Source organism: Somniosus microcephalus, chromosome 12, assembly GCF_052327205.1.
Source record: "Somniosus microcephalus isolate GS21.2 chromosome 12, FLI_Smic_1.0, whole genome shotgun sequence".
NCBI lineage: Eukaryota > Metazoa > Chordata > Chondrichthyes > Squaliformes > Somniosidae > Somniosus > Somniosus microcephalus.
In genome coordinates, this window is record NC_140998.1 from 62,873,413 (window position 1) to 62,888,183 (window position 14,771).

Consider the following 14,771-nt stretch of genomic DNA (forward strand, 5'->3'; position numbering starts at 1 on the left):
GAACTTCTTACTTTAAACATCGCCGATTCCAGTGCAAAGTGATGCGCAACTCCGTCATCGTCGTCGCCAGTTTTGTTGTGTCTCAAGGGGTTTTACAACGTTACCTATATAACAATTGAGGACTCCGGGGTGGAGAGTTTAGTTGGAAAAGAGCGAGCGACTGGGGGGGGGAAGAGAGCGAGCGACTGGGGGGGGGGGGGGGGGAGGGGAAGAGAGAGAGCGACTGGGGGGGAAGAGAGAGCGCGACTGGGGGGGAAGAGAGAGAGCGACTGGGGGGGGGGAAAGAGAGAGAGCGACTGGGGGGGGGGAAAGAGAGAGAGCCACTGGGGGGGGGGGGGGGAAGAGAGAGCGCGCGACTGGGGGGGGGGGGGGGGGGAAGAGAGAGCGACTGGGGGGGGGGGGGGGGGAAGAGAGAGAGCGACTGGGGGGGGGGGGAAGAGAGAGCGCGACTGGGGGGGGGGGAAGAGAGAGAGCGACTGGGGGGGGGGAAGAGAGAGAGCGACTGGGGGGGGGGGGAAGAGAGAGAGCGACTGGGGGGGGGAAGAGAGAGAGCGACTGGGGGGGGAAGAGAGAGAGCGACTGGGGGGGAAGAGAGAGAGCGACTGGGGGGGGAAGAGAGAGAGCGACTGGGGGGGGAAGAGAGAGAGCGACTGGGGGGGGAAGAGAGAGAGCGACTGGGGGGGAAGAGAGAGAGCGACTGGGGGGGAAGAGAGAGAGCGACTGGGGGGGAAGAGAGCGACTGGGGGGGAAGAGAGAGAGCGACTGGGGGGGAAGAGAGAGAGCGACTGGGGGGGAAGAGAGAGAGCGACTGGGGGGGAAGAGAGAGAGCGACTGGGGGGGAAGAGAGAGAGCGACTGGGGGGGAAGAGAGAGAGCGACTGGGGGGGAAGAGAGAGAGCGACTGGGGGGGAAGAGAGAGAGCGACTGGGGGGAAGAGAGAGAGCGACTGGGGGGGAAGAGAGAGAGCGACTGGGGGGAAGAGAGAGAGCGACTGGGGGGGAAGAGAGAGAGCGACTGGGGGGGAAGAGAGAGCGACGGGGGGGAAGAGAGAGCGACTGGGGGGGGGAAGAGAGAGCGACTGGGGGGGGGAAGAGAGAGAGCGACTGGGGGGGGAAGAGAGAGAGCGACTGGGGGGGGGGGGAAGAGAGAGAGCGACTGGGGGGGGGGAAGAGAGAGAGCGACGGGGGGGGGAAGAGAGAGAGCGACTGGGGGGGGAAGAGAGAGAGCGACTGGGGGGGGGAAGAGAGAGAGCGACTGGGGGGGGGAAGAGAGAGAGCGACTGGGGGGGGGGGAAGAGAGAGAGCGACTGGGGGGGGGGGAAGAGAGAGGGCGACTGGGGGGGAAGAGAGAGGGCGACTGGGGGGGAAGAGAGAGAGCGACTGGGGGGGGGGAAAAGAGAGAGAGCGACTGGGGGGAGGGAAAGAGAGAGAGCGACTGGGGGGGGGAAAGAGAGAGAGCGACTGGGGGGGAAAGAGAGAGCGCGACTGGGGGGGAAAGAGAGAGCGCGACTGGGGGGGAGAGAGAGAGCGCGACTGGGGGGGAGAGAGAGAGCGCGACTGGGGGGGAAAGAGAGCGCGCGACTGGGGGGGGGAAGAGAGAGCGCGACTGGGGGGGAAAGAGAGAGCGCGACTGGGGTGGAAAGAGAGAGAGCGACTGGGGGGGAAAGAGAGAGAGCGACTGGGGGGGAAAGAGAGAGAGCGACTGGGGGGGAAAGAGAGAGAGCGACTGGGGGGGAAAGAGAGAGAGCGACTGGGGGGGAAAGAGAGAGAGCGACTGGGGGGGAAAGAGAGAGAGCGACTGGGGGGGAAAGAGAGAGAGCGACTGGGGGGGAAAGAGAGAGAGCGACTGGGGGGGGAAAGAGAGAGAGCGACTGGGGGGGAAGAGAGAGAGCGACTGGGGGGGAAGAGAGAGAGCGACTGGGGGGGAAGAGAGAGAGCGACTGGGGGGGAAAGAGAGAGAGCGACTGGGGGGGAAAGAGAGAGAGCGACTGGGGGGGAAAGAGAGAGAGCGACTGGGGGGGAAAGAGAGAGAGCGACTGGGGGGGAAAGAGAGAGAGCGACTGGGGGGGAAGAGAGAGAGCGACTGGGGGGGAAAGAGAGAGAGCGACTGGGGGGGGAAGAGAGAGAGCGACTGGGGGGGAAAGAGAGAGAGCGACTGGGGGGGAAAGAGAGAGAGCGACTGGGGGGGAAAGAGAGAGAGCGACTGGGGGGGAAAGAGAGAGAGCGACTGGGGGGGAAAGAGAGAGAGCGACTGGGGGGGAAAGAGAGAGAGCGACTGGGGGGGAAAGAGAGAGAGCGACTGGGGGGGAAGAGAGAGAGCGACTGGGGGGGAAAGAGAGAGAGCGACTGGGGGGGAAAGAGAAGCGAGCGACTGGGGGGGAAAGAGAGCGAGCGACTGGGGGGGAAAGAGAGCGAGCGACTGGGGGGGAAAGAGAGAGAGCGACTGGGGGGGGAAGAGAGAGAGCGACTGGGGGGGGAAAGAGAGAGAGCGACTGGGGGGGGAAGAGAGAGAGCGACTGGGGGGGAAGAGAGAGAGCGACTGGGGGGGAAAGAGAGAGAGCGACTGGGGGGGAAAGAGAGAGAGCGACTGGGGGGGGAAGAGAGAGAGCGACTGGGGGGGAAGAGAGAGAGCGACTGGGGGGGGGGGGGAAGAGAGAGAGCGACTGGGGGGGGGGGGAAGAGAGAGAGCGACTGGGGGGGGGAAGAGAGAGAGCGACTGGGGGGGGAAGAGAGAGAGCGACTGGGGGGGAAGAGAGAGCGCGACTGGGGGGGAAGAGAGAGCGCGACTGGGGGGGAAGAGAGCGCGACTGGGGGGGAAGAGAGAGCGCGACTGGGGGGAAGAGAGAGCGCGACTGGGGGGAAGAGAGAGCGCGACTGGGGGGAAGAGAGCGCGACTGGGGGGAAGAGAGAGCGCGACTGGGGGGAAGAGAGAGCGCGACTGGGGGGAAGAGAGAGCGCGACTGGGGGGAAGAGAGAGCGCGACTGGGGGGAAGAGAGAGCGCGACTGGGGGGAAGAGAGAGCGCGACTGGGGGGAAGAGAGAGCGCGACTGGGGGGAAGAGAGAGCGCGACTGGGGGGAAGAGAGAGCGCGACTGGGGGGAAGAGAGAGCGCGACTGGGGGGAAGAGAGAGCGCGACTGGGGGAAGAGAGAGCGCGACTGGGGGGAAGAGAGAGCGCGACTGGGGGAAGAGAGAGCGCGACTGGGGGGAAGAGAGAGCGCGACTGGGGGGAAGAGAGAGCGCGACTGGGGGGAAGAGAGAGCGCGACTGGGGGGGAAGAGAGAGCGCGACTGGGGGGAAGAGAGAGCGCGACTGGGGGGAAGAGAGAGCGCGACTGGGGGGAAGAGAGAGCGCGACTGGGGGAAGAGAGAGCGCGACTGGGGGGAAGAGAGAGCGCGACTGGGGGGAAGAGAGAGCGCGACTGGGGGGGGAAGAGAGAGCGCGACTGGGGGGAAGAGAGAGCGCGACTGGGGGGAAGAGAGAGCGCGACTGGGGGAAGAGAGAGCGCGACTGGGGGGAAGAGAGAGCGCGACTGGGGGAAGAGAGAGCGCGACTGGGGGGAAGAGAGAGCGCGACTGGGGGAAGAGAGAGCGCGACTGGGGGGAAGAGAGAGCGCGACTGGGGGGGAAGAGAGAGCGCGACTGGGGGGAAGAGAGAGCGCGACTGGGGGGAAGAGAGAGCGCGACTGGGGGGAAGAGAGAGCGCGACTGGGGGGAAGAGAGCGCGCGACTGGGGGGAAGAGAGCGCGCGACTGGGGGGAAGAGAGCGCGCGACTGGGGGGAAGAGAGCGCGCGACTGGGGGGAAGAGAGCGCGCGACTGGGGGGAAGAGAGCGCGCGACTGGGGGGAAGAGAGCGCGCGACTGGGGGGAAGAGAGCGCGCGACTGGGGGGAAGAGAGCGCGCGACTGGGGGGAAGAGAGCGCGCGACTGGGGGGAAGAGAGCGCGCGACTGGGGGGAAGAGAGCGCGCGACTGGGGGAGAGACCGGAAGAGCGCGCGACTGGGGGGAAGAGAGCGCGCGACTGGGGGGAAGAGAGCGCGCGACTGGGGGGAAGAGAGCGCGCGACTGGGGGGAAGAGAGCGCGCGACTGGGGGGAAGAGAGCGCGCGACTGGGGGGAAGAGAGCGCGCGACTGGGGGGAAGAGAGCGCGCGACTGGGGGGAAGAGAGCGCGCGACTGGGGGGAAGAGAGCGCGCGACTGGGGGGAAGAGAGCGCGCGACTGGGGGGAAGAGAGCGCGCGACTGGGGGGAAGAGAGCGCGCGACTGGGGGGAAGAGAGCGCGCGACTGGGGGGAAGAGAGCGCGCGACTGGGGGGAAGAGAGCGCGCGACTGGGGGAAGAGAGCGCGCGACTGGGGGGGAAGAGAGCGCGCGACTGGGGGGAAGAGAGCGCGCGACTGGGGGGAAGAGAGCGCGCGACTGGGGGGAAGAGAGCGCGCGACTGGGGGAAGAGAGCGCGCGACTGGGGGGGAAGAGAGCGCGCGACTGGGGGGAAGAGAGCGCGCGACTGGGGGGAAGAGAGCGCGCGACTGGGGGGAAGAGAGCGCGCGACTGGGGGGAAGAGAGCGCGCGACTGGGGGGAAGAGAGCGCGCGACTGGGGGGAAGAGAGCGCGCGACTGGGGGGGAAGAGAGCGCGCGACTGGGGGGAAGAGAGCGCGCGACTGGGGGAAGAGAGGCGCGACTGGGGAGAGAGCGCGCGACTGGGGGAAGAGAGCGCGACTGGGGGGAAGAGAGCGCGCGACTGGGGGGAAGAGAGCGCGCGACTGGGGGGAAGAGAGAGCGCGACTGGGGGGAAGAGAGCGCGACTGGGGGGAAGAGAGCGCGCGACTGGGGGGAAGAGAGAGCGCGACTGGGGGGAAGAGAGAGCGCGACTGGGGGGAAGAGAGAGCGCGACTGGGGGGAAGAGAGAGCGCGACTGGGGGGAAGAGAGAGCGCGACTGGGGGGAAGAGAGAGCGCGACTGGGGGAAGAGAGAGCGCGACTGGGGGGAAGAGAGAGCGCGACTGGGGGGAAGAGAGAGCGCGACTGGGGGGAAGAGAGAGCGCGACTGGGGGGAAGAGAGAGCGCGACTGGGGGGAAGAGAGAGCGCGACTGGGGGGAAGAGAGAGCGCGACTGGGGGGAAGAGAGAGCGCGACTGGGGGGAAGAGAGAGCGCGACTGGGGGGAAGAGAGAGCGCGACTGGGGGGAAGAGAGAGCGCGACTGGGGGGAAGAGAGAGCGCGACTGGGGGGGAAGAGAGAGCGCGACTGGGGGAAGAGAGAGCGCGACTGGGGGAAGAGAGAGCGCGACTGGGGGGAAGAGAGAGCGCGACTGGGGGGAAGAGAGAGCGCGACTGGGGGGAAGAGAGAGCGCGACTGGGGGGAAGAGAGAGCGCGACTGGGGGAAGAGAGAGCGCGACTGGGGGGAAGAGAGAGCGCGACTGGGGGGAAGAGAGAGCGCGACTGGGGGGAAGAGAGAGCGCGACTGGGGGGAAGAGAGAGCGCGACTGGGGGGAAGAGAGAGCGCGACTGGGGGGAAGAGAGAGCGCGACTGGGGGGAAGAGAGAGCGCGACTGGGGGGAAGAGAGAGCGCGACTGGGGGGAAGAGAGAGCGCGACTGGGGGGAAGAGAGAGCGCGACTGGGGGGAAGAGAGAGCGCGACTGGGGGGAAGAGAGAGCGCGACTGGGGGGAAGAGAGAGCGCGACTGGGGGGAAGAGAGAGCGCGACTGGGGGGAAGAGAGAGCGCGACTGGGGGGAAGAGAGAGCGCGACTGGGGGGAAGAGAGAGCGCGACTGGGGGGAAGAGAGAGCGCGACTGGGGGGAAGAGAGAGCGCGACTGGGGGGAAGAGAGAGCGCGACTGGGGGGAAGAGAGAGCGCGACTGGGGGGAAGAGAGAGCGCGACTGGGGGGAAGAGAGAGCGCGACTGGGGGGAAGAGAGAGCGCGACTGGGGGGAAGAGAGAGCGCGACTGGGGGGAAGAGAGAGCGCGACTGGGGGGAAGAGAGAGCGCGACTGGGGGGAAGAGAGAGCGCGACTGGGGGGAAGAGAGAGCGCGACTGGGGGGAAGAGAGAGCGCGACTGGGGGGAAGAGAGAGCGCGACTGGGGGGAAGAGAGAGCGCGACTGGGGGGAAGAGAGAGCGCGACTGGGGGGAAGAGAGAGCGCGACTGGGGGGAAGAGAGAGCGCGACTGGGGGGAAGAGAGAGCGCGACTGGGGGGAAGAGAGAGCGCGACTGGGGGGAAGAGAGAGCGCGACTGGGGGGAAGAGAGAGCGCGACTGGGGGGAAGAGAGAGCGCGACTGGGGGGAAGAGAGAGCGCGACTGGGGGGAAGAGAGAGCGCGACTGGGGGGAAGAGAGAGCGCGACTGGGGGGAAGAGAGAGCGCGACTGGGGGGAAGAGAGAGCGCGACTGGGGGGAAGAGAGAGCGCGACTGGGGGGAAGAGAGAGCGCGACTGGGGGGAAGAGAGAGCGCGACTGGGGGGAAGAGAGAGCGCGACTGGGGGGAAGAGAGAGCGCGACTGGGGGGAAGAGAGAGCGCGACTGGGGGGAAGAGAGAGCGCGACTGGGGGGAAGAGAGAGCGCGACTGGGGGGAAGAGAGAGCGCGACTGGGGGGAAGAGAGAGCGCGACTGGGGGGAAGAGAGAGCGCGACTGGGGGGAAGAGAGAGCGCGACTGGGGGGAAGAGAGAGCGCGACTGGGGGGAAGAGAGAGCGCGACTGGGGGGAAGAGAGAGCGCGACTGGGGGGAAGAGAGAGCGCGACTGGGGGGAAGAGAGAGCGCGACTGGGGGGAAGAGAGAGCGCGACTGGGGGGAAGAGAGAGCGCGACTGGGGGGAAGAGAGAGCGCGACTGGGGGGAAGAGAGAGCGCGACTGGGGGGAAGAGAGAGCGCGACTGGGGGGAAGAGAGAGCGCGACTGGGGGGAAGAGAGAGCGCGACTGGGGGGAAGAGAGAGCGCGACTGGGGGGAAGAGAGAGCGCGACTGGGGGGAAGAGAGAGCGCGACTGGGGGAAGAGAGAGCGCGACTGGGGGGAAGAGAGAGCGCGACTGGGGGGAAGAGAGAGCGCGACTGGGGGGAAGAGAGAGCGCGACTGGGGGGAAGAGAGAGCGCGACTGGGGGGAAGAGAGAGCGCGACTGGGGGGAAGAGAGAGCGCGACTGGGGGGAAGAGAGAGCGCGACTGGGGGGAAGAGAGAGCGCGACTGGGGGGAAGAGAGAGCGCGACTGGGGGGAAGAGAGAGCGCGACTGGGGGGAAGAGAGAGCGCGACTGGGGGGAAGAGAGAGCGCGACTGGGGGGAAGAGAGAGCGCGACTGGGGGGAAGAGAGAGCGCGACTGGGGGGAAGAGAGAGCGCGACTGGGGGGAAGAGAGAGCGCGACTGGGGGGAAGAGAGAGCGCGACTGGGGGGAAGAGAGAGCGCGACTGGGGGGAAGAGAGAGCGCGACTGGGGGGAAGAGAGAGCGCGACTGGGGGGAAGAGAGAGCGCGACTGGGGGGAAGAGAGAGCGCGACTGGGGGGAAGAGAGAGCGCGACTGGGGGGAAGAGAGAGCGCGACTGGGGGGAAGAGAGAGCGCGACTGGGGGGAAGAGAGAGCGCGACTGGGGGGAAGAGAGAGCGCGACTGGGGGGAAGAGAGAGCGCGACTGGGGGGAAGAGAGAGCGCGACTGGGGGGAAGAGAGCGCGCGACTGGGGGGAAGAGAGCGCGCGACTGGGGGGAAGAGAGAGCGCGACTGGGGGGAAGAGAGAGCGCGACTGGGGGAAGAGAGAGCGCGACTGGGGGGAAGAGAGAGCGCGACTGGGGGGAAGAGAGAGCGCGACTGGGGGGAAGAGAGAGCGCGACTGGGGGGAAGAGAGAGCGCGACTGGGGGAAGAGAGAGCGCGACTGGGGGGAAGAGAGAGCGCGACTGGGGGGAAGAGAGAGCGCGACTGGGGGGAAGAGAGAGCGCGACTGGGGGGAAGAGAGAGCGCGACTGGGGGGAAGAGAGAGCGCGACTGGGGGGAAGAGAGAGCGCGACTGGGGGGAAGAGAGAGCGCGACTGGGGGGAAGAGAGAGCGCGACTGGGGGGAAGAGAGAGCGCGACTGGGGGGAAGAGAGAGCGCGACTGGGGGGAAGAGAGAGCGCGACTGGGGGAAGAGAGAGCGCGACTGGGGGGAAGAGAGAGCGCGACTGGGGGGAAGAGAGAGCGCGACTGGGGGGAAGAGAGAGCGCGACTGGGGGGAAGAGAGAGCGCGACTGGGGGGAAGAGAGAGCGCGACTGGGGGGAAGAGAGAGCGCGACTGGGGGGAAGAGAGAGCGCGACTGGGGGGAAGAGAGAGCGCGACTGGGGGGAAGAGAGAGCGCGACTGGGGGGAAGAGAGAGCGCGACTGGGGGAAGAGAGAGCGCGACTGGGGGGAAGAGAGAGCGCGACTGGGGGGAAGAGAGAGCGCGACTGGGGGGAAGAGAGAGCGCGACTGGGGGGAAGAGAGAGCGCGACTGGGGGGAAGAGAGAGCGCGACTGGGGGGAAGAGAGAGCGCGACTGGGGGGAAGAGAGAGCGCGACTGGGGGGAAGAGAGAGCGCGACTGGGGGAAGAGAGAGCGCGACTGGGGGGAAGAGAGAGCGCGACTGGGGGGAAGAGAGAGCGCGACTGGGGGGAAGAGAGAGCGCGACTGGGGGGAAGAGAGAGCGCGACTGGGGGGAAGAGAGAGCGCGACTGGGGGGAAGAGAGAGCGCGACTGGGGGGAAGAGAGAGCGCGACTGGGGGGAAGAGAGAGCGCGACTGGGGGGAAGAGAGAGCGCGACTGGGGGGAAGAGAGAGCGCGACTGGGGGAAGAGAGAGCGCGACTGGGGGGAAGAGAGAGCGCGACTGGGGGGGAAGAGAGAGCGCGACTGGGGGGAAGAGAGAGCGCGACTGGGGGGAAGAGAGAGCGCGACTGGGGGGAAGAGAGAGCGCGACTGGGGGGAAGAGAGCGCGCGACTGGGGGGAAGAGAGAGCGCGACTGGGGGGAAGAGAGAGCGCGACGGGGGGGGGGGGAAGAGAGAGCGCGACTGGGGGGGGGGGGAAGAGAGAGCGCGACTGGGGGGGGGGGGAGAGAGCGCGACTGGGGGGGGGGGGGGGAAGAGAGAGCGCGACTGGGGGGGGGGGAAGAGAGAGCGCGACGGGGGGGGGGGGAAGAGAGAGCGCGACTGGGGGGGGGGAAGAGAGCGCGCGACTGGGGGGGGGGGGGGAAGAGAGAGCGCGACTGGGGGGGGGGGGGGGGAAGAGAGAGCGCGACTGGGGGGGGGGGGGGGAAGAGAGAGCGCGACTGGGGGGGGGGGGGAAGAGAGAGCGCGACTGGGGGGGGGGGGAAGAGAGAGCGCGACTGGGGGGGGGGGGGAAGAGAGAGCGCGACTGGGGGGGGGGGGGAAGAGAGAGCGCGACTGGGGGGGGGGGAAGAGAGAGCGCGACTGGGGGGGGGGGGAAGAGGAGGGGGGGAAGGAGGAGGGAAGGGAGGAGAGGGGAGGGAGGAGGGGGGGGGGGAAGGGAGGGGGAGTCCCCGAGCCCTGCCCTCCCCGATCTCCCGAGGCTCGTCCCCCCCCCCCCCCCCCCCCACAAGCCCCGAGCCGCACGCGCGCGCCCTCCCGAGCTCCGCCTTCCCGAGCACCGGCCTCCCGCTCTCCTGAGCCCTGCCCTCCCGCTGCGCTCCCCCGACCCCTGCGCGCGCGCCCTCCCGAGCTCCGCCCCCCGCCCGAGCCGGCTTCAAGACCAGAGAGACGCCGCCGCGCAACCTACCGCGTGAGTCCCGGCCGGACTCAAGTCGCGCTCCGGGCGGAAGATGACGCGGACGCTGACTCCCGCCCCCCTTTACTAAGATGGCGGCGGTGACGACGCTCGGCTCAGGCCCGCCCCCTCCAGCCTGCACAAAGGTGGTGGCAATCGCTGGCCTTTTGTCGATCGCGACGGGAGGCGCCTAGCTCGGGCGTGGCTGGTCAACAGATGCCCAGGCTTTGAGGCCTGGAAAAACGGTGGAAGGTAGGAAAATTATAGAGGTTAGACCAAAGATTTACAAATGAATTAACTTTTTTTAAAAACAATTTGTCTTTTAAAAGCAACTTTTTTTTTTTTGCTGGAAATGTAGATTTGAAAAGAAATGCGCAGAAAGCGGGAAAAAGAAATGAAAAGTTTGGAATCAAGATGGCGGCGACTCACCTCAGTTCAGAACGATAAGGCCCGCCCACACATGCACCGATTGGTGGACCGTCAGGTCACTGAAGCGTAGGATTGGTCAATCGTCCCGTCACTCGACCGTAGGAGGGCCCGCCCGCACGCGCCAGGAACCCGCCGTACGATTGGTCGACCTCGACGTCACTCGATGCTAATGAGCGGATAATGAGCAGAATGTTGAACGTTTTTTGGATACCGCGGGCGCAATTTTTGTCCGGCCGAAACGTAAATACGCTTAGGACAGTTCTGGAATCGTCAGCTTTCTTTCGATGTAACACACGTGTAGGTACGCTCTATAACTTGAGAGTTTATTCAATACAGACAGACAGAATGACAGACAGACAGATGTATCCGTTTATATATATAGATAAATAAATAAAAATGAGTTTGTCTGTCTGTGTGGGAAGGAGAGAGAGAGGGAAAGAGAGAGAGAGACACGGGGAGGGGGGGGGGGGGGTTGAAAGAGAGGCCCAGGGATCGAGAGATGGAGACTGGGGGGGTGGGGGGAGTAAGAGAGAGAGAGAGAGAGAGAGAGAGAGAGAGAGAGAGAGAGGGGGGAGGGGGGAGGGAGAGAGACTTGGGGGGGGGGGGGGGGAAAAGAGGGGCTTTTTTGTAAAACTGGTTGAGACTGGTGGGCTGGTCACTCTCCTCTACCTTCCCCCCCTCTCTCTCTCTCCCTCCCTCCCCCCCCTCCCACGCGCCTCAGGCCTGGCTGGACTCACCTCGGTACCAGAACGGAGTCAGTCCGACAACGGGAGGCTGGGTGCCCAGCGCTCCGAAGCGAGCCCGGGGTTCCTGAAGGTTACCGCAGCGGGCCTTTGGAAACGGTTGGCCGGGCGGCAGACAAACGCCTTTCGCTGCGGACTCGTGTCCGATTGCGGTCGGGGACGGCTCGTTGGAAAGCCCCGGTTTTGCCCGTCCCGCACTCACGGCGAGAGAGAGAGGGGGAAGGAGAGAGAGAGAGAGAGAGAGAGAGAGAGAGAGAGAGAGAGAGAGAGAGAGAGAGAGAGAGAGAGAGAAAGGAGGAGAGAAATTGAGCTTCAGGCCCGGCCGGTCTGTAATGGCCGCCACTCACCTGAATAACGGCAGTTTGAAGGATTAGGCCCCGCCCACAAACGCCATGAAACGCCCGTGACGCAGCGCGCGGATTGGTCAACCATCACATCACTCAACGCTAATGAGCGATAGGATTGGTCAAGCGCTAATGAGCGGATTTTTTCCCGGTTTTTAAAACGTTTTTTGTCTACTGTCCGAACAATTATTGTCTGACCAAAAAGTAAATACGCCTAGGTGACCCTCCTAATCATAACCTTTCTTTTGCTATAACATATGTGTAGGTACGCTCTATAACTTTTGAGTGATGCCCGGACAGACAGAAGTATCATAAGATGCTTCTTCACTCAATGCACTACATTTCCCATAGTGCATTGCAAATCACCACTACAGTATCCCATGTGGGACAATTCTAATACACATTCAAAATACACAACAATCCCACACCGGGTTTGAGGTCCAGCCTGTGTCTCCACCTCAGCCCCACTCACCAGCAAGAAGAGGAGAACCATAAATTTGTTTCTAAAGCACTTATTTCTAACACAGTAAGCACTTTATAAACAAACAGCTGATTCCCCACTTAGTGCTAGAAACCAATTTTAGTTAGGGTACTATGAAGAATGAGAATGTAGATGTGGTAGGTAAGTGGGGAGCTGCATGAGATAAGTGGTGAGGGGATGGAAGAATCTCAGCCCTATCCCTCTTGCTCAGCCAACCTGCTTCTAGTCCTTTGCCTAGCACAGAGCTCACAGTATTCTCCCTCACTCATGGTCACTGATGCTGTCTCCAGGCCTCAGTCCGCTCACTTTCTGCTTGCACCCAGGTCCCGGACCCAACCCTAACTGCTCTCTCTTCTGCGATTCTTACTTTCATTTGAAGCCAGTGTAATGACGCCAGCCTTTCTTCACCAGGCTTACCACCTAAAGCCACTCTCTCCCATCATTGAGCTTGAAACTACCAATTTATTGTTAAAATGCCCACTACATTATCAAATTGTTTGCTGTCAATTTAATACTCGGAACCAGCTTTAGTTAGAATACTGGTGGGGGTGGGGAAGACAAGATGGGGGCAATACGATGGAAAATCAGAATGGGTAGAACATGGTGGCATCTCAATCCCTGCTGACCTCAGCCTCAGCCATCTGCTTCTAGTTCGGCTTACTGTCTCGCCCTCACTCACTCAGCCTCATACTCGCAACCTCCTCCTCTTCTCCACTCCCTCCACCCAGACAATGACTATTATGACCATCACTCAGGTCTTGGCTTATCCGCTGCTAAGGGCCCAGCTCCATCCCACATTACTCTGTTTTAGTCCGGGCTTGTGCCATTTAATCATGCTTTGTACCTAGCTCTGGCTTCAGCACACACTTTTCTCACTTCCCAGCACTAAACTGGGAGCTGGCAAGTTCTTGCAACTCACCATCAACCCAGCCCCCTCTCCTACCTGAAAATGAAAAAAAAACAGAAGCAGAACAAAAGAAAATGGAGAAAAGAACAAACTTGCATTGATAAAGCAATCTTCATAACCGTAGAAGATCCTAAAGAGCTTTACAGCTAATGAAGTACACATGTATTAACTGTTGTAATGTAGGAAGCACAACAGCCAATTTGCATACAACAAAGTCCCACTAACAACAATAAAATACATGACCAGATCATTTGTTTTAGGTGTTGGTTGCGGGACAAATGCGGGCCAGGACACCGGGAGAACTCCCCTTCTCCTCTTTGAAGTATTGTGGGATCTTTTACATGCACCTGCGGGGGCAAATAGAACTTGTTTTAATGTCTCATCTGAAAGACAGCACCTTAGACAGTGCAGCATTCGCTCAACACTGAAGTACCAGCCTAGATTATGTCTTCAAGTCTCTGGAGAGGGACTTGACTCAGAGGCGAGAATGCTACCACTAAGCCAAGGCAGAATAAAGAGAGAAAGAATGGCATAAACAAAGCAGGAGATACACAGGGAACCAGCAACAAGACAAACACACACAGATAACAGAGACTATTTCTGCTGACTTTCCATGAGCAACATCACAGGAGATTCACTAGTCTAGCAAAAAAGTCAATGCCTTGAGAGTTAAGTACATAAGACTCTGAACACAAGTATTACCTTTCAAAGGCGGTAGTTTTTGTAGTTCCCTGTTGTTACTGATATTGAACCTAGAAGAACTCTGACGCTTTTCTTTCTTCACTACTGCTGTGGGACCAGGAAACTTTATCTTTGATAACTGCGTGGTAGGAGGGGTACTGTTGTTGGGCCTCTTGTTTGAGGTCTGCAAAACAAGATTTGTATTTCTCAGTCTTACTGGAAAGTTTAGATTGGTGCAACAGCTTAATGATTCAACTTCAAGGTCTATAAACTCTTCATAGCCCAAATCATTCACAGCATTTAAAATATTAGTTCGAATTGGTAGTTTAGCTGGCTTTTGTAAAGTTGCAACTTTTACAGTTTAAAATTTAAATCAAAACCATCACTAATCTTTCAAAATATCACTTTCAAAATTATATTTTAATATGTAGGGAAACTAGTCAATGCCAATATTTTCAGTATTTCTAAAGGCATATCTAAAAAGCTAAATCTAACAGTAAAAAGGTTTCATAAAGGGAGAATCCAGATCAGGATAACATACATTTGCTATAGCTATAAAATAAGGGAAGACCATCAGAATAGAATAGTTTCTAGGAAATAATACTAAAGACAAGTATTTTTGATCAGAACTTAGGAAGGACATATTGAAATGGATCAAGCTTTTAACATAGTTGAAATCTATGTAACGTTTCCAGTAAAAACAAGTGACGTTGCCTTATTAAAGGTCACCAAAAAACTAAAAAAACAAGCAATGTAAAGACGCAATGTCAATTATATTGACAAATACAAATTTTTAACATACTTTGTTACATATTTGCAGTCAATTCTAAATGCAATCACACATTCTTTATATTGTAGTCTCCAACTATATTGCAGAAGCAAATTCAGTATTAAAAAAACTGGAAGTTCAAGTTTATTCAGCTTTACTGTTAACCAATATACTTCCAAATACTTGTTTGGTCATTTTTGGTAGAGGCGGTCAAATCTTTCTTCTCACAATTACATACTACTAGCATGTGGACGTGAAAATTGTTCCAGTCTCTGTCAATGGTACTGTTATGCCAGCTATTAGGATAAAGTATGCAGCAACAGCCCCGAGCTCTTCCTTTTCTTCACAAGCAGTCTCCATGAGGTCATTGATCAAGAGGAGAAGCAGCATTGAGCCAAGTATACTTCCCTGATGGACCCCCTGAATAGGTCTTACAGAAGTAACATTACAAAATGCCATCTATTATGATCCAATGATTCTACCTTGACCATGTGCTCTGAAGTCAAAGTGGTGACCAGTTAGCACCCAGTGATTGAGATATTCCAAAAACTCCTCATTCACTATGCTTTCAATGAGCTCAGATCCAATTCGCAGTAGTTATCAGGTCATAATTCCTTCTTGTAGAGAGACACAATGGCCTTGATATTAACCCCCCCCCCAACCACGGGCTGCAGGGGATTAAAAAGTGAAATATGCATAAGGCAAT

At 60.7% G+C, this 14,771-nt stretch overlaps 1 protein-coding gene across 3 annotated transcripts in view; it reads right to left on the minus strand.

Moving 5' to 3' along the window:
* ppp2r5ca (protein phosphatase 2, regulatory subunit B', gamma a) overlaps window positions 1–14,771 on the minus strand; it is a 293,739-nt gene that overhangs the window by 195,713 nt on the left and 83,255 nt on the right. Inside the window, exon 3 of one of the 3 annotated variants that reach the window (XM_086002969.1) lies at window positions 13,318–13,480. The exons of 1 other annotated variant lie outside the window; for it this stretch is intronic. In XM_086002969.1, the coding sequence (XP_085859095.1) occupies window positions 13,318–13,480 (163 nt within the window). Of the gene's footprint in view, window positions 1–13,317; window positions 13,481–14,771 lie in introns of those variants that run through there. One more of the 3 variants, XM_086002971.1, reaches the window with a different exon arrangement.